The sequence below is a fragment of the Taurulus bubalis genome, assembly GCF_910589615.1.
Source record: "Taurulus bubalis genome assembly, chromosome: 12".
NCBI classification, from domain to species: Eukaryota; Metazoa; Chordata; class Actinopteri; order Perciformes; family Cottidae; genus Taurulus; species Taurulus bubalis.
Window position 1 is genome coordinate 26,950,374 of NC_136600.1, and position 19,638 is coordinate 26,970,011.

General features: G+C 47.7%; 1 protein-coding gene across 1 annotated transcript; it reads right to left on the reverse strand.

Annotated features, from left to right (window-relative positions):
* Positions 1 to 498: 498 nt before the first annotated feature.
* On the reverse strand, positions 499 to 19,028 carry trim33l (tripartite motif containing 33, like). The gene is made up of 13 exons (XM_079227404.1): positions 18,808 to 19,028; positions 18,595 to 18,730; positions 16,458 to 16,584; positions 15,839 to 15,967; positions 15,402 to 15,516; positions 15,099 to 15,245; positions 14,736 to 14,847; positions 11,688 to 13,012; positions 10,734 to 10,978; positions 4,474 to 4,585; positions 2,075 to 2,131; positions 1,699 to 1,809; positions 499 to 927 (listed from the first exon to the last, which is right to left on the reverse strand). Exons 1-13 carry the CDS (start codon positions 18,835 to 18,837, stop codon positions 607 to 609), a joined length of 2,967 nt encoding a protein of 988 aa, XP_079083530.1. The 5' UTR covers positions 18,838 to 19,028; the 3' UTR covers positions 499 to 606.
* Positions 19,029 to 19,638: the final 610 nt, after the last annotated feature.

A 19,638-nucleotide genomic window follows, 5' to 3' on the forward strand; every position in this document is an offset into this window, starting at 1 on the left:
TAAAACATTTTTAATCGGAGATCCTTAACACTGAGGATCAATAACTAAACGTTTAACCACCAGCGCCTCCTACAGGCTGTTTACAGCATATAATGTATTGTGAAGTAAAGGATCGTCCTCTGAGGAGCAGCTAGCATGCTAAGGTTTAGCAGGTATAATGTTGATCGTGTTAGCATGCTAACGTTAGCATACTATCAGTAAACACAGCTGATTGTAGGTCTGGATCGTCCGGTTCATCCTGAGGGAACCACGAACGAAGAACCGCATTTCATCAACATCCAATAATAATAGTTGCTGTGGTGCTAGCTAGGCTAAAGTCTACGTTTTTTCCTTTCACCATTGACCGTTGCTACAGTCAGACTGTTGTTAGGCTGACCCGAATATTGAGTTGAAAACAAGTAAATAAACTCAACTAAAAACATGTTGACGATAAACTAATGTCGTTACCTCATAAACAATAAAAGTTAATAAATCCTCACAAAGTATAACTTATTTAGAAAATTGTTTATTACAAAATAAAATTGTAAAGGTTTATGAATAAAGTTCAATACAAAGCTGTCAATGAAATCAACATTGAGAGTCGAGTACAGTAGTTCCACTGGAACTTCAGTTCCCAGAATTCCCGGGTGCTGTGTTGGGCTCCGTGTCGCTCGTCTTCGTCCTCTTGGACCGTGGCGGCTGCACCTGATCCAGAAGGTTCCTCAGCCTCTTCCTCGTCTCCTTCGCGTTGGACTCTCTGGCGCTCGTCCCTTCCTGGTCCTCCGGGTTGACCTTTGACCCCTTTGGGCCGTCTGGGCCCTCGCTGGAGAGCAGCCGCTGTGCGACCGCAGGCTTCCCTCCGTCCGGGTTCCTGCTGCCCGGCGACATCGACTCTGACGCTAAACGGCTCCGGAGGTTCTCCTTCAGTCGGTTCAGAACGTCGTCATCCTGGAAACAGAGAGGAGGCCGAGCGGCCAATCAGGTGATCAGGATGACACGAAAACTATGTTTATCTGTTTATGATTCTAACACGTTTGGTTCATCAAGATAATCCTCTCTGACGAACTTTAGTGATGTTTGAAGTAAGAAGCTAACGTTAGCATCTATGGTCACATGACCTCATGCTATAGAGGAGCTCCACCAGGTCACATGACCTCATGTTATAGCTCCACCAGGTCACATGACCTCATGTTATAGCTCCATCAGGTCACATGACCTCATATTATAGAGGAGCTCCACTAGGTCACATGACCTCATGTCATAGCTCCACCAGGTCACATGACCTCATGTCATAGCTCCACCAGGTCACATGACCTCATGTTATAGCTCCACCAGGTCACATGACCTCATGTCATAGCTCCACCAGGTCACATGACCTCATGTTATAGCTCCACCAGGTCACATGACCTCATGTCATAGCTCCACCAGGTCACATGACCTCATGTTATAGCTCCATCAGGTCACATGACCTCATGTTATAGAGGAGCTCCGCCAGGTCACATGACCTCATGTCATAGCTCCACCAGGTCACATGACCTCATGTTATAGAGGAGCTCCTCCAGGTCACATGACCTCATGTCATAGCTCCACCAGGTCACATGACCTCATGCTATAGAGGAGCTCCTCCAGGTCACATGACCTCATGTCATAGCTCCACCAGGTCACATGACCTCATGCTATAGAGGGTAATCCCATAATACACAGTATTTGTCAGGTTACCTGCGAGGCGTCTGGAAACAGACTCCAGGTGTCAGACACAAACTCTGCAGCGGATTCGTAGGAAGGAGAGCGGCGGAGAGACAGACGCTCCGACATCAAGGTCAGCTGAGGCTGGAGACAAGACGACATCATCATCTTCATCATCATCATCATCATCATCATCATCAGTGAGCCTCTGTTAGAGCTCAACCTGCTAGTGAATATACTCTTATACACAATGATACTGTCCAATACCACACTGTGAGGATACTACATCAACATTGTGTACATTGTTACTAACACATTATTACTCTACTTACACATTACCATTGTTATGTTATTACTAACACATTGTGTACATTATTAATGTGTACATCGTCACTGTGGAGGAACTCACCTGGGGCAGGCGAGTGCATCCCTCGACCTTCAGGAGCAGCAGCAGCGTCTCACAGCGCTGAGAGTCAGACCAACAACTTTAACTTCAGCAGAACAAAGTGTGAAGAACCAGGTTCCAGTATGCAGGGAGAACGCTGCGCTCAGGGGAACGACTCAGCATCGCCTACGCCCACAAGCAACGTCTACGCCCACAAACCACAACTACGCCCACAAACATCTACGCCCACAAACGAACATCTACGCCCACAAGCAACGTCTACGCCCACAAACCACAACTACGCCCACAAACATCTACGCCCACAAACGAACATCTACGCCCACAAGCAACGTCTACGCCCACAAACCACAACTACGCCCACAAACATCTACGCCCACAAACAACGTCTACGCCCACAAACCACAACTACGCCCACAAACATCTACGCCCACAAACATCTACGCCCACAAACGAACGTCTACGCCCACAAGCAACGACTACGCACACAAACAACGTCTACGCCCATAAATAATGTCTACGCCCACAAATAATGTCTACGCCCACAGGCAACGTCAACGCCCACAAAACAAGTCTATGCCCACAAACAACGTCTACGCCCACAAACATCGTAAACGGCAACATTCAAACATCTACGCCCACAAACTACAACTACGCCTACACACGAACATCTACGGCTACAAACGAACATCAATGCCCACAAGCAACGTCTACGCCCACAGGCAACATCTACGCCCACAAGCAACGTCTACGCACACAGGCAACGGCTACGCCCACAGGCAACGGCTACGCCCACAAACAACGTAAATGCCAACATTCAAACATCTACGCCCACAAACGAACATCTACGCCCACAAACATCTACGCCCACAAACGAACATCTACGCCCACAAACATCTACGCCCACAAACGAACGTCTACACCCACAAGCAACGTCTACGCACACAAACATCGTGTACGCCCACAAACATCGTGTACGCCCACAAACAACGTCTACGCACACAAACGGCATCTACGCCCACAAACAACGTCTACGCCCACAAACAAAGTCTACGCCCACAAACCACAACTACGCCCACAAACCACAACTACGCCCACAAACGAACATCTACGCCCACAAATGAACATCTATGCCCATAAGCAACGTCTACGCCCACAAACATCATGTACGCCCACAAACAACATCTACGCCCACAATTCGAACATCTACGCCCACAAACAACGTATACGCCCACAAACAACGTTTACGCCCACAAACAACATCTACGCCCACAAATCGAACATCTACGCCTACAAACAACGTCTACGCCCACAAACCACAACTACGCCCACAAATGAACATCTATGCCCACAAGCAACGTCTACGCCCACAGGCAACGTCTACGCCCACAAGCAACGACTACGCACACAAACAACGTCTACGCCCATAAACCACATCTATGCCCACAAACATCATCTACGCCCATAAACATCGTAAACGCCAACATTCAAACATTTACGCCCACAAACCACAACAACGCCCACAAACGAACATCTACGGCTACAAACGAACATCTATGCCCACAGGCAACGGCTACGCCCACAAACAACGGCTACGCCCACAAACATTGTGTACGCCCACAAACATCGTGTACGCCCACAAACAACGCCTACGCCCACAAACAACATCTACGCCCACAAACAACATCTACGCCCACAATTCGATCATCTACGCCCACAAACAACGTCTACGCCAACAAACATCATCTACGGCCACAAACCACAACTACGCCCACAAACGAACATCTATGCCCACAAGCAACGTCTACGCCCACAGGCAACGTCTACGGCCACAAGCAACGACTACGCACACAAGCAACGTCTACGCCCACAAACAACGTCTACGCCCATAAACCACATCTATGCCCACAAACATCATCTACGCCCATAAACATCGTAAACGCCAACATTCAAACATTTACGCCCACAAACCACAACTACGCCCACAAACGAACATCTATGCCCACAAGCAACGTCTACGCCCACAGGCAAGGTCTACGCCCACAAACAACGGCTACGCCCACAAACATCGTGTACGCCCACAAACATCGTGTACGCCCACAAACAACATCTACGCCCACAATTCGATCATCTACGCCCACAATTCGATCATCTACGCCCACAAACAACGTCTACGCCAACAAAAATCATCTACGGCCACAAACCACAACTACGCCCACAAACGAACATCTACGTCCACAAACATCATCTACGCCCACAAATCGAACATCTACGCCCACAAACAACGTCTACGCCCACAAACCACAACTACGCCCACAAATGAACATCTATGCCCACAAGCAACGTCTACGCCCACAGGCAACGTCTTGTGTATATATATATATATATATATAAAGGACTCTCACCCTCTGGTCCTGCAGACTGAGACAGGGACTCTGCGGTCTTGGCGGTCTGTCAGAGCTGAAGGGGTCTGAGGGGTCCAACAGGTCCTGACACAGTGAGCAGATCCACTCTGACCTGAAGAAAACACCAGACTGTGATTGGTTTGACATTCAGTCTGAACCTCTTCTTCATATTTCATGTTTTTTCCTGTCATTGAATTTTCAAACTAAAAGTCTTCCAGAAAGAGACAGATTATGCCTTTTGAGTGTCTGGTTGGCTTTAATGTGAAATGTCTGTGCAGGAAGAGACACACACGGTCTCATCCAACATTTGGCAATATGAGACGAGATATTACATCAATATAGTGATTTGAGATATTACATCAATATCATGATATGAGACGAGATATTACATCAATATAGTGATTTGAGATATTACATCAATATCACGATATGAGACGAGATATTACATCAATATAGTGATATGAGACGAGATATTACATCAATATCATAATGTGAGACGAGATATTACATCAATATAGTGATATGAGACGAGATATTACATCAATATAGTGATATGAGACGAGATATTACATCAATATCATAATGTGAGACGAGATATTACATCGATATTTTACCTCTGAATGCTTTCAGGCGTCAGGCGGTTTGTTTTAACAGGACAGAGTTTCTTTAAAATAAGTCTCAAACATATGAAAACGTCACGTTGCTTCTCTGGTTGATTTAAAAGGTTAAACACGAGAGCAGAAGACAGGGAGGAAATATGATCAAATATAATTATGAACAAGGGAGCATTTAAGTGAAAGAGGACCATTAGTCTTTAATGTGGTGGAAATGGATCATAATTGCTTTATTCTTAAATATGTAGCTCATAACTCCATTCAGATAATTCAGTAAACAGGTAACCAGAGAAGGAGTTGAACTCGTGCCTTTACTTTAGGAGGGCCAGATGTGTGCTGGTAGTCTTATAGGTCTGATCTGGTGTTCTGATAACTCAGTAAACAAGTGACTACAGACCGCAGTCCTGGGCTGGTAGGTTGTTTTAGTTTGATTTGGGGTATTGTGCCACATCGATCAGAAAATTCGGTACACAAGTCGGACTTGTAGGTTTTTTTAGTTTGATCTTGTGTGTCACTTCCTGATTGCACGAGATCGTTCTGAAAATTCGGTAGAACTATAGTAACTGTAGTGTTTGTTTTGTTGGAGAAATGAGTGGAAGTCAGAACAAAGTGAAGCCTGTGCAGCCCGAGCCACTAATTGGAAGAATGGGTCAAAATGGGTTCCTGAAGGAAGGCAGCTTCCGTCTAGAGGAATTGGAGCAACTCTGAGCGTGTTTGGATCAGAGAGAGAACAACGAAGCGGTAGAACGAGAGAGGAAGTCTAAGAAAGAAAGAAAGAAAGCACTGTTTAGAGTGGACTGGAGGGGTATGGTGTGTGGAGAGAGGAAGCAGAGAGTAGGGAGAGGAAAAGATTAAGGAATGAGTGTGATAATGGAATAAAAACGATGGGAATGGATAAAAGAAAGGGAAAAGAATGCACTGCTAAACTAGCTTTCCTTGTCCGAGGTACATGGTCACATGGATCCTGATCCTGAGCTCCTCCACAGGGAAAGCATCCAACCACCAGCAGAAAGGAGAGGGAACAACAAAGTCCTGTCAGCGCAAACTCTGGGACGCCCAGCGGACAATGTGTGGACAACACTGTGTGGACAACACTGTGTGGACAATGTGTGGACAACACTGTGTGGACAACACTGTGTGGACAACACTGTATGGACAACACTGTGTGGACAACACTGTGTGGACAACACTGTGTGGACAACACTGTGTGGACAATGTGTGGACAACACTGTGTGGACAACACTGTGTGGACAACACTGTATGGACAACACTGTGTGGACAACACTGTGTGGACAATGTGTGGACAACACTGTGTGGACAACACTGTGTGGACAACACTGTGTGGACAACACTGTGTGGACAACACTGTGTGGACAATGTGTGGACAACACTGTGTGGACAATGTGTGGACAACACTGTGTGGACAATGTGTGGACAACACTGTGTGGACAATGTGTGGACAATGTGTGGACAACACTGTGTGGACACTGTGTGGACAACACTGTGTGGACAACACTGTGTGGACAACAATGTGTGGACAACACTGTGTGGACAACACTGTGTGGACAACAATGTGTGGACAACACTGTGTGGACAACACTGTGTGGACAACACTGTGTGGACAACAATGTGTGGACAACACTGTGTGGACAATGTGTGGACAACAATGTGTGGACAACACTGTGTGGACAACACTGTATGGACAACACTGTATGGACAACACTGTATGGACAACACTGTGTGGACAACAATGTGTGGACAACACTGTGTGGACAACACTGTGTGGACAACACTGTATGGACAACACTGTGTGGACAACACTGTGTGGACAACACTGTATGGACAACACTGTGTGGACAACAATGTGTGGACAACACTGTGTGGACAACACTGTATGGACAACACTGTATGGACAACACTGTGTGGACAACAATGTGTGGACAACACTGTGTGGACAACACTGTATGGACAACACTGTATGGACAACACTGTGTGGACAACAATGTGTGGACAACACTGTGTGGACAACACTGTGTGGACAATGTGTGGACAACACTGTGTGGACAATGTGTGGACAATGTGTGGACAACACTGTGTGGACAACACTGTGTGGACAACACTGTATGGACAACACTGTGTGGACAATGTGTGGACAACACTGTGTGGACAATGTGTGGACAACACTGTGTGGACAACACTGTGTGGACAATGTGTGGACAACACTGTGTGGACAATGTGTGGACAACACTGTGTGGACAACACTGTGTGGACAACACTGTATGGACAACACTGTATGGACAACACTGTGTGGACAACACTGTGTGGACAACAATGTGTGGACAACACTGTGTGGACAACACTGTGTGGACAATGTGTGGACAACACTGTGTGGACAACACTGTGTGGACAACACTGTATGGACAACACTGTATGGACAACACTGTGTGGACAACACTGTGTGGACAACACTGTGTGGACAACACTGTGTGGACAACACTGTGTGGACAACACTGTATGGACAACACTGTGTGGACAATGTGTGGACAACACTGTGTGGACAATGTGTGGACAACACTGTGTGGACAACACTGTGTGGACAATGTGTGGACAACACTGTGTGGACAATGTGTGGACAACACTGTGTGGACAACACTGTGTGGACAACACTGTATGGACAACACTGTATGGACAACACTGTGTGGACAACAATGTGTGGACAACAATGTGTGGACAACACTGTGTGGACAACACTGTGTGGACAATGTGTGGACAACACTGTGTGGACAACACTGTGTGGACAACACTGTATGGACAACACTGTATGGACAACACTGTATGGACAACACTGTGTGGACAACACTGTGTGGACAACACTGTGTGGACAACACTGTGTGGACAACACTGTGTGGACAACACTGTGTGGACATGGCATCCGGGGAAGATGATGGAAAGCAGGACTGTCCACAACATGGGGAGGAGACTGAGACGCGAGACAAAGACTGTGTGCTACATGTAGAGAACCGAGCTTTGAGAAGGAACGACCTGCAAGCCACGCAGAATGAAACAGGGCTGGTGGGAAGAGGTGGAGCGACGGGACGGACCCAGAGAAGGACCTTCCCACCTCACACTAAGGGTGAGCACATTCTGATCTGGATTATGACAAACTCGTGCATGCGATACACACATTAGAAACTAGGCAAACACCACACACCATAAGATATATTTGAATGAAAATGAAGGTTTTAGTGAATGACCATAAGTCATGTTAACTATTCAAGGTAAGATGTTCCATATTTGATTGACGCAGAGCCACACTGCTTTACCTGAGAAAGAGTCAGGTGTTACAGTCGGCTGGTCGGCGGTGAGTCAATTAGACAACGCTATTGTCGGTACAGTTGATGACATCACAGTCAGACACGCATTTCTGCCGTCTGATTGCTGCCCTATACATTAGCTGGGCAGAGATGTGATGTGCATACTTGGTATGCTTCTCACATCCTGAAGGTGAGCGAACAAGGACCCAACAGATGATGAAGTATGACACGGCGGGTTTGTGGAGCCGCTATGAGAGGTCTGTAGGAACATGGGAGCTTCACAGAGGACGGATTCTGTTCACCTCATTCACCACGTGCAGAAAGTCACATGCAAGTTGATCCACTGCACATAGGGAGATGAGCTGTGAGGAGGTGTGGAGGGAACGAGGAAGAGATGGAGGGTTTGAGTAGGAGGGACATTATTGGACCACGAGTGCTGTCTCTGTCTCCAGCAGGCCGAGTTGTTAGTGGAGATTCCACACGAGTCCTTGGCCCGAGGCCAGGACTGTAGACAACATGTCTGACTGCACAGACTCTCTGATCTCAGGCCTTCATGTCCTCCTGAGCACCGCGACAGTGAGGAAGGAGACGGACACAAAAGAGATTCACTCCGTCTAGTTTACATCTAGGACCTGTGATCACAGCAGAGGTCAGAACTCTCTCCCTGAAGAAGACAGGCAACTCAAGCTGAGGCTAAACCACAAACTGAGAAACAAGTGAGCTTCTTAGGAATGACGTCATATTATAGATAGTGGATCCCACACTATTCAGGAGCCCCTCCTCTCTCCCATGATTCCTGGAGAACATCTTTCTGACCTGGACTGACTCCAGTGAGGCGTCCTGGACTGAAGGTGCATCACTGTGAGCTCTGACACTCGGCCCAAATAACCTGGACACTGGTCACGCTGCGTTGACCAGCGGGAAGGTCACATGGCGGTCACATGGCGGTCACATGGCGGTCACATGACGGTCACATGGCAGTCACATGGCGGTCACATGGCGGTCACATGACGGTCACATGGCAGTCACATGGCAGTCACATGGCGGTCACATGACGGTCACATGACGGTCACATGGCGGTCACATGGCGGTCACATGGCAGTCACATGACGGTCACATGACGGTCACATGGCAGTCACATGACGGTCACATGGCGGTCACATGACGGTCACATGGCAGTCACATGGCGGTCACATGGCGGTCACATGGCGGTCACATGGCGGTCACATGACGGTCACATGACGGTCACATGGCGGTCACATGACGGTCACATGGCGGTCACATGGCGGTCACATGACGGTCACATGGCAGTCACATGGCGGTCACATGGCGGTCACATGACGGTCACATGACGGTCACATGGCGGTCACATGACGGTCACATGGCGGTCACATGGCGGTCACATGGCAGTCACATGGCGGTCACATGACGGTCACATGGCAGTCACATGGCGGTCACATGGCGGTCACATGACGGTCACATGGCGGTCACATGGCGGTCACATGACGGTCACATGGCGGTCACATGACGGTCACATGACGGTCACATGACGGTCACATGGCGGTCACATGGCGGTCACATGACATGACACTGAGGACCATGGGGACAGAGGCCTGCTTGTTCCACTGTTTTCATCCTTAATCCTCAACTCGTTTCCTCCAGCAGACGGGGAGCTGCATGACGTGTTGTTCCTGTTGAACGGGTCTGAGCGCTGAGCTGAGGCCTGAAGCCGACTGTGGTATGACAGGTGATGCTAACGCTAACGCTTCGGATCCCATTCAACAGGGAACGCTGCTGCAGCTTTAAGAGAGGCTTATTCAGGTTTCTCTGACACTAGCTGTGCCTCCAGGAACATCTTCCTCTGACCATGTGACGTGTTTCCAGCCGTGGGCGACCCCACAGTGGAGGTGGGCCTCTTCTGGTGCCGGTTAATGAGGAATAAGTGCTGTCCTCCATTGTTTAGCTAAACTTAGCAATAGGGGGAATATGTACATGCAGGTTATTATAAAGATAGATCCATATGTTGTGTAGTTATTATAGTAATGTTACTCTAAAAGACAGCAAAATAACACAGTGATTAAAGAGTAAATACATTGGTAATTGTACAGATTATAATTATTAAGGTTCACTAAAGGTCACTAGTTCATGTTAACATGAACTAGTGACCTTTAGTTTCCTTCTCTGTGCTCTCACTCTTCTCTCCGGGCCGCAGCCAACCAGCATCTTCCAGCAGCACAAGGCTGAAAGACATGTAAGTGTTTCCCATCATGTGTTTTCTCTACAGGAGATTGATGAGGTTCATTTCCATGACGCTGAACACTGAAGGACTCACTGCAGGGCGGCGCCCACCGGAGGGGCGTGGCAGAGCCGGTGGTATCCTCGCCCGCAGAAGGAGCAGATGATGGAGCCGCTGGGCTCCTGGCAGGCGGAGCAGGACACTGTCACCAGAGTCACGGGGGAGTCCGGCGACGGCGGCAGCTCAGGGGGGATGTCATCAGGGGTGATGTCATCAGGGGGGATGTCATCAGGGATGATGTCACCAGGGATGATGTCACCTGGGACCTCACCTGCACCGGGCTGTGACAGAGCAGAGAGGAACACCTGGATGAGGCCGAGATACACGCCCCGTATAACTGCAGTCAAGGTCAAGGATCAGCACCATCAACTCAACCTTTATTTCAAAATAAGAGCGCACTGCTTTCAAAGAACAGAGTATTGAAAAGCCTGAGAACATGATGGATTTCCTGCTTCACTTTGTTTCTTTTTATAATTCACAGGTGAAGCATGAAAGTACTCCTTTACTGCAGCGAAAGTACTAACACAAACTGTGAAAATACTCATACTATAGTACTATAGTATGTATTGATCAGTAAAATGTTTTCCTATTATATCTGATGTTTCTGCTGCATAAATGTGTTGCATCCTTTATATCCTGTTGTCTGGTTTAATCTGCAGCAATGCGTTCTATAAGATCTTCATACGTTTGTAGCGAGTTTTCACGTATGGACCAGACCAAAGTAAACCTAAAAATACATCACGTTTTCTTGGAACCAGAAGTGACCATATTTGGACAGGAAGGTGGCGCTTGAGAGGATTCTGTTCCCTGTATTATCCACTAGGATGCTAGTACTAGAGAGCTGTAATGCTGTCATGTATTCTCTGTGATATGAAGTGCTGCTGCTCTGTGGAACCAGAGGACTGGAACACGTCTTTACAGCAGAATAACTCTGTTTAACCCTCTGAGCGCTCTACAGTTGGCATGAACGGCGATATTCAACTACTTTACCTCAGCATCTTCGCTCATCTCTTTCAGGTAAATCTCATCTTCAGCCTCACCGGGAACCAGAACAAAACACGGCCTGGGACGTCCAGGACGGGGCGGAGTCACGGGGAGCCTGAACAGAGACACTCTGGGCTGCCATTGGCTCAGAGAGACGTATGGGTGTCCAATCACAGAACCCCGCTCAGGTTCTGAATCCGATACGGCAGGTTCATGTTCAGGTTCTGTATCCGATAATCCAGGTTCTTCCAGTTCTGTATCCGATGGTTCAGGTGCAGATTCAGGTTCTGCATCGGATAATCCAGGTTCTTCCGGTTCTGTATCCGATACTTCCGGTTCAGGTTTTGTATCCGATGGTTCAGGTGCAGGTTCTGTATCCGATGGTTTAGGTTCTGTATCCGATAATCCAGGTTCAGGTTCCCCTGCAGGTTCTTCAAACACAGTGGATGTCGGTTCGTTCTCTGCAGGCTCCGGCCGCCTCGCTGCGACCGGCTGTACACTGCGATCACAGGCGGAGTCCGCCACCGCCCTGACCACAGGACTCTGCTGCTGGTCTTTCAGAGCATGAGAAGGATGTCCGGTATCGGGGGCGAGGCGCTGGTCGCAGGACGGAGGGCTGCTGGTTGTGGCGAAGCCGACATCCTTCAGAGGTCGATGTGGCGCCGGGCCACTCGGTCCGCCAGAGTCCGGGTTCATCTTTCTCTTCTTTCCCACAGGAAGCGCCTCAGGGCAGATATCTCCCATCAGGCTCTTCTGGTTTCTAAGCCAGGTGTTCTCAGGTAGCATCGGAGTGCGCACTATGGGAAACTGAGGCATGACTGACAGACGGGTGGAGCAGGACGTGGTCTGAGGGCCCTGTAGCAGGGCGGTGCTGGACTGGTTCTGGTTCTGGGGGGCAGTCGGTTTGTTCGCAGCCAGTGAGGGCTGGACCGGTTTGAGGACCGAAGACGGATCTGATGAAGGGGGGAGGTTCAATGGAGAAGGATTTTTCAGCATCAACACATGTTTTGAACAGGTGACTGGAACAGGTGAGTCTTTGTTGCCGGTGTTCCCGTTTTGAGGAAGGGTCCCGCAGGTGGAGGTGGACGGAACACCGTTGGAGGAGGAAGGAGAAAGACGCAGCTTCCTGGACGAAGACGTTGAGGTAGGAGCGGAACAGCCGACTGCAACGGGGGAGTGAACGGTGGTCCTGGTTTGGGGGAGTGGTCTGTGGGCGGGGGGAGGGGTGGCGGGAGTGGAAGTAGAACTGGAAGAGGAAGAGGCCTTTGAAGGTTGATGAAGATTGGTGGTTTTTGAGACGGAGAACGGGATCCATTTTACCTCAAGTGCACCTGGAAACAGAAACATCCTCAGCAAATATAAACATCAACATCAGGTTGTTTAGAGCCAATCAGAAACATAGCATGTGATGTTAAATATCAGGGATCAGTCCTCATATTTCATATTCAAGGAGGTTGGTTTCATCTAGAACCCTTTTATATCCCAATGGTTTCATCTAGAACCCTTTTATATCTCTATGGTTTCCTCTGGAACCCTTTTATATCCCTATGGTTTCCTCTGGAACCCTTTTCATCTGGAACCCTTTTATATCCCAATGGTTTCATCTAGAACCCTTTTATATCCCTATGGTTTCCCCTGGAATCCTTTATATCCCAATGGTTTCATCTAGAACCCTTTTATATCCCTATGGTTTCCCCTGGAATCCTTTATATCCCAATGGTTTCCTCTGGAACCCTTTTATATCCCAATGGTTTCATCTGGAACCCTTTTATATCCCAATGGTTTCATCTAGAACCCTTTTATATTCTAATGGTTTCCTCTGGAACCCTTTTATATCCCAATGGTTTCATCTGGAACCCTTTTATATCCCAATGGTTTCCTCTGGAACCCTTTTATATCCCAATGGTTTCATCTGGAACCCTTTTATATCCCAATGGTTTCATCTAGAACCCTTTTATATCCTTATGGTTTCCTCTGGAACCCTTTTATATCCCAATGGTTTCATCTAGAACCCTTTTATATCCTTATGGTTTCCTCTGGAACCCTTTTATATCCCAATGGTTTCATCTGGAACCCTTTTATATCCCAATGGTTTCATCTAGAACCCTTTTATATCCCAATGGTTTCATCTGGAACCCTTTTATATCCCAATGGTTTCATCTAGAACCCTTTTATATCCTTATGGTTTCCTCTGGAACCCTTTTATATCCCAATGGTTTCATCTGGAACCCTTTTATATCCCAATGGTTTCATCTAGAACCCTTTTATATCCCAATGGTTTCATCTAGAACCCTTTTATATCCCTATGGTTTCATCTGGAACCCTTTTATATCCCCATGGTTTCCTCTGGAACCCTTTTCATCTGGAACCCTTTTATATCCCAATGGTTTCCTCTGGAACCCTTTTCATCTAGAACCCTTTTATATCCTTATGGTTTCCTCTGGAACCCTTTTATATCCCAATGGTTTCATCTGGAACCCTTTTATATCCCAATGGTTTCCTCTGGAACCCTTTTATATCCCTATGGTTTCCTCTGGAATCCTTTAATCCCAATGGTTTCCTCTGGAACCCTTTTATATCCCTATGGTTTCCTCTGGAATCCTTTAATCCCAATGGTTTCCTCTGGAACCCTTTTATATCGCAATGGTTTCCTCTGGAACCCTTTTATATCCCAATGGTTTCCTCTGGAACCCTTTTATATCCCTATGGTTTCCTCTGGAATCCTTTTATATCCCTATGGTTTCCTCTGGAACCCTTTTATATCCCTATGGTTTCCTCTGGAACCCTTTTATATCCCTATGGTTTCCTCTGGAACCCTTTATATCCTTATGGTTTCCTCTGGAACCCTTTTATATCCTTATGGTTTCCTCTGGAACCCTTTTATATCCCAATGGTTTCCTCTGGAACCCTTTATATCCCAATGGTTTCCTCTGGAACCCTTTTATATCCCAATGGTTTCCTCTGGAACCCTTTATATCCCTATGGTTTTCTCTGGAACCCTTTTGGCTGATGTGACGCAGCTCACCCCACACAGTGGACCAAACGTCGACTCACCAAAGCGCAGAACGGCCTCCAGAGCCGTCCGGTCGGTGACGACCTTCAGGTTCGACATGACGAGAGGCGGAGACACGTCCAGATCCGGACATTCCTTCAGCTGACAGTCGACCTGCCGACAGGAAACACGCAAGAGCGAGCGTTCTGTACGGTATCGATAAAAAGGTTCACATCCCTTATTTCTTTTTTTTACTGTTTTAGAAACGTTTGTATTTGTTAAGATTTTTTTTTTTATCTGTTCTTTTGAGAGCATTCATTTGACAGGAAAACATTTCCAGAATAATTAAATATAGACAAAATCTATAAAAAAAAAATTTCGTTAAAGGTCAAAATACCATTTAAAACTAAACATCGTCCTCTCACCTGAGCGGCGTAGGTCGCCAGGGCCGACAGGTCATTGGTGTTTTGGGCTTTTTCAATAATCTTCATCATCAACAGCTGGTTCTTCCACAGCTGCATCGTCTTCGTCATCCTCATCTTAATCCCCTCGGACTCCAACAAACTCACCTCCTGCTCAGAAACCGCCCAGAACAGGTGGAGAGGAAACGGATCAATAACAGACAACCAGCTGACAGACAGGATGTCTAAAGGGCATCCTGTGAAAACTCATGAGGAACCGAGAGAAGAACAGAAGAACAACAATAGAACAACAACAATAGAGTCTACCTCGGCCTGCTTTAAGACCTCCTCCTTCCTCTTCATCAGATGATCCGTGATGAAGCTGAACGACTGCTGAAGCTCAGACCTCAAGTTAGAACGACTTTCAGAGATGTCATGCAGCCTGAGGAGGAGGAGGAAGAAGAGGAAGAGGAGGAGGAGGAGGAAGAGCAGGAGGAGGAGGAGGAGAAAGAGCAGGAGGAGGAGCAGGAGGAGGAGAACAGGAACAGGAGGAGGAGGAGGAGAAAGAGGAAGAGGAGGAGGAGAACAGGAACAGGAGGAGGAGGAGAACGAGGAAGAGGAGGAGGAGAACAGGAGCAGGAGGAGGGGGAGGAGGAGAACAGGAGCAGGAGGAGGAGAAGAGGAGCAGGAGGAGGACACTTCATTTATCAATCAATCTCTAGTAATCGATCCGTCTCATTATTGATCCGTCACGTTTCTTCTACCTGGTCTTCATGTCCATCAGGCTCCGCCTCATTGCGTTTCTCTGCGCTGTGATTGGCTGAATCCGGTACTCCAGCCGGTTCTCCAGCTGCTGCTTCACCGTGGCCAGCGCCTCCTTCACAAACTGATACCTGCGAGGAAGAGGAGGAGGAGGAGGAGCAGCAGTTTGATTATTGATCAGTAGTATTGATTGAAGAGGATCAGAGCTGACAGACTGAAGTGAACAGCTTGTTCTTGAGGCTTTAATTGTGAGACTCTGGACACAGAAACAGGGAGCTGTTTAAATCTAAGCTTCCTGTCTCTTTCTTCTCTTCTTATAATATCATTATCATATAGTAGTGCTAATATGGATAATTTTTACTGTTTACTTATATTTATTACTGGTTTCTTATTTTACTACTATCTCTTGCTGCTGTAATCCTGCAATGTCCCCACTGGGGGACTAATAAAGGACTTTCTTATCTTCTCTGATCTGGTTCACCTGTTAGTTCTCCGTCTGTTAGTAAAGAGACTTTCTACAAGATGAAAGACAAAGAGATATAGATATATATATAGATATATAGATATATATATATATATATATATATATATATATATATATATATATTGTTTGAGACATACCTGTGGTTCATGTGAGCCGCCAGCTGACAGTCTCTACAGGTGAGCTCGTTGCAGGTGAAGCAGTAGAGTTTGAGCGGCTCAGACGGGTGGAGTCTACAGAACTTGATGGGAGGAGTCGAGACGTCTCCTGGAGACAAAAGAAGATCAGTTCAGAGTCCTGGTTCTTTCAAGAGAAGTCTATGCTTCATGTGTTGAAGCTGCATTCTCTCTCCTGACCACCAGGGGGCGACTCCTCTGGTTGTATAGAAGTCTATGCTTCATGTGTTAAAGCTGCATTCTCTCTCCTGACCACCAGGGGGCGACTCCTCTGGTTGTATAGAAGTCTATGCTTCATGTGTTGAAGCTGCATTCTCTCTCCTGACCACCAGGGGGCGACTCCTCTGGTTGTATAGAAGTCTATGCTTCATGTGTTGAAGCTGCATTCTCTCTCCTGACCACCAGGGGGTGACTCCTCTGGTTGTATAGAAGTCTATGCTTCATGTGTTGAAGCTGCATTCTCTCTCCTGACCACCAGGGGGTGACTCCTCTGGTTGTATAGAAGTCTATGCTTCATCTGTTGAAGCTGCATTCTCTCTCCTGACCACCAGGGGGTGACTCCTCTGGTTGTATAGAAGTCTATGCTTCATGTGTAAAAGCTGTATTCTCTCTCCTGACCACCAGGGGGTGACTCCTCTGGTTGTATAGAAGTCTATGCTTCATGTGTAAAAGTTGTATTCTCTCTCCTGACCACCAGGGGGTGACTCCTCTGGTTGTATAGAAGTCTATGCTTCATGTGTTAAAGCTGCATTCTCTCTCCTAACCACCAGGGGGTGACTCCTCTGGTTGTATAGAAGTCTATGCTTCATGTGTTAAAGCTGCATTCTCTCTCCTGACCACCAGTCTTCCTTACTGGTGAAGCACACTGTTGGATTCTACTTCCAGTGTTGAGTCCAGTAAAAACTAGGTTGGGTACCAAAAACCGGTGCCAATACTTTTGTTTCACTACTCTGATGACTCCGTTCTGGCAGCAGCTAATGATAGCCTACCGTTTGCATAGCTACAGTAGCTAGCTGATAGCCTACCGTTTGTATAGCTACAGCAGCTAACGATAGCCTACCGTTTGTATAGCTACAGCAGCTAACGATAGCCTACCGTTTGTATAGCTACAGTAGCTAGCTGATAGCCTACCGTTTGTATAGCTAGAGTAGCTAACTGATAGCCTACCGTTTGTATAGCTAAAGTAGCTAGCTGATAGACTATCGTTTGTATAGCTAAAGTAGCTAGCTGATAGACTACCGTTTGTATAGCTAGAGTAGCTAGCTGATAGGCTACCGTTTGTATAGCTAGAGTAGCTAGCTGATAGACTACCATTTGTATAGCTAAAGTAGCTAGCTGATAGACTACCGTTTGTAAAGCTAGAGTAGCTAGCTGATAGACTACCGTTTGTATAGCTAAAGTAGCTAGCTGATAGACTACCGTTTGTATAGCTAAAGTAGCTAGCTGATAGACTACCGTTTGTATAGCTAAAGTAGCTAGCTGATAGACTACCGTTTGTATAGCTAAAGTAGCTAGCTGATAGACTACTGTTTGTATAGCTAGAGTAGCTAGCTGATAGACTACCGTTTGTATAGCTAAAGTAGCTAGCTGATAGACTACCGTTTGTATAGCTAAAGTAGCTAGCTGATAGACTACCGTTTGTATAGCTAAAGTAGCTAGCTGATAGACTACTGTTTGTATAGCTAGAGTAGCTAGCTAGCCATCAACCTTTTAACAGAGAAAATGCCGAAAGGTGAACAAAAAAAGACTTGAACAACGCGACGAGCAGCAAATGCACCAAACCAACTGAGCGTGAAGAAGAGACGACCTCCGAGAGAGAAACGCTCCGTTTGCTCCACCAAACCTCGATGAGGAAACGTCTGTTTTAAATGCTGGAATCTGAAGGAGAAACGCTCCAAGCCGCCACACAAAGGGAGATTATTAGGAGACGGTGTCGTTTTAAAAGAATCGTTTCAGCACCGGTATCGGGAAAAACCCAAAGGATATCCATCACTGGTAGAAACACAGGTACACAGCTGCGGTGTTGGTCTCCAGGTGTCTCCAGGTAAACCAGAGCAGAGCAGATGGAGGATCAATAACAGGCGATCAATAGGAGTCTCACCTGCTGGCGGCTGGTTTAAGATCCGGTGTGATCTGGTGACCGTCACTCTGCGGTGAGCCGACAGGCACATGTCACACAGAGCTTCATCACAGTCCAGACACCAACACCTGGAGGAGGCGGAGCCACAGCTGCAGCCCTGAGGAGAGAGGCGGAGTCAGCAACAGGTACTACACCGTAAAGTACTGCACTCCAGTGTTCATACTTTTGTGTTACCTGCTGCCGGATCTCTGCTGCCGGATCCATGGTGAGGAGACTAGTCGTGTCCTGAGAGACAGACAGGTGAGGAGAGAGAGGCAGACAGGTGAGGAGAGAGAGGCAGACAGGTGAGGAGAGAGAGGCAGACAGGTGAGGAGAGAGAGGCAGACAGGTGAGGAGAGAGAGGCAGACAGGTGAGGAGAGAGAGGCAGACAGGTGAGGAGAGAGAGAGGTTTAAAAATCCCTTTATTCCACTTTTCAGTGAAAAACATAAACACTCTAAAACATCAATTGAAGCATAAATAAATAAATAGTCGTCAAACAAACAAACAAACATTAGCCATACGCCAAACAAACAAAACAATCATCATCATCATCATCATCATCATCATCAACTCCACAGTCCACGTCTCCACCTCCAGACCTGCACGGCCTCAGAGAGAGAGAACCGTCCCCGAGTCCCCTGCTGAGCCACTGAGCAGCCCTCCTCTCCTCTGCCTCAGCTTCTGGTCCCTGCACCCCAAGCTCACCGTCTTCAGCCCGCTGGCAAACCTTCCGAACCTCCGCAGCTCCTCCATTATCTCTCCGGCCACGGTGACCCGCGTGGAGGGGCGGTCAGCGGGACACCTGCACCGCCGCGCCCCTGATGGTCACGCCGCTCCCGACCAGCTGGTGCAGGAGGGGCTCGTCCCCCAGGAACACCTCCACCGCTCCGCTCATGCGGGGCGCGAAGCTCAGGTTCTGGTGGCCGACCCGCCCCCCCACGGCCAGCAGCACCTCCTCCACGGACACGCCGCTCCCCGGCGGCACGACCCTCACTCCTTGTCGGAGAGAGGGCGGCGGCGTCTC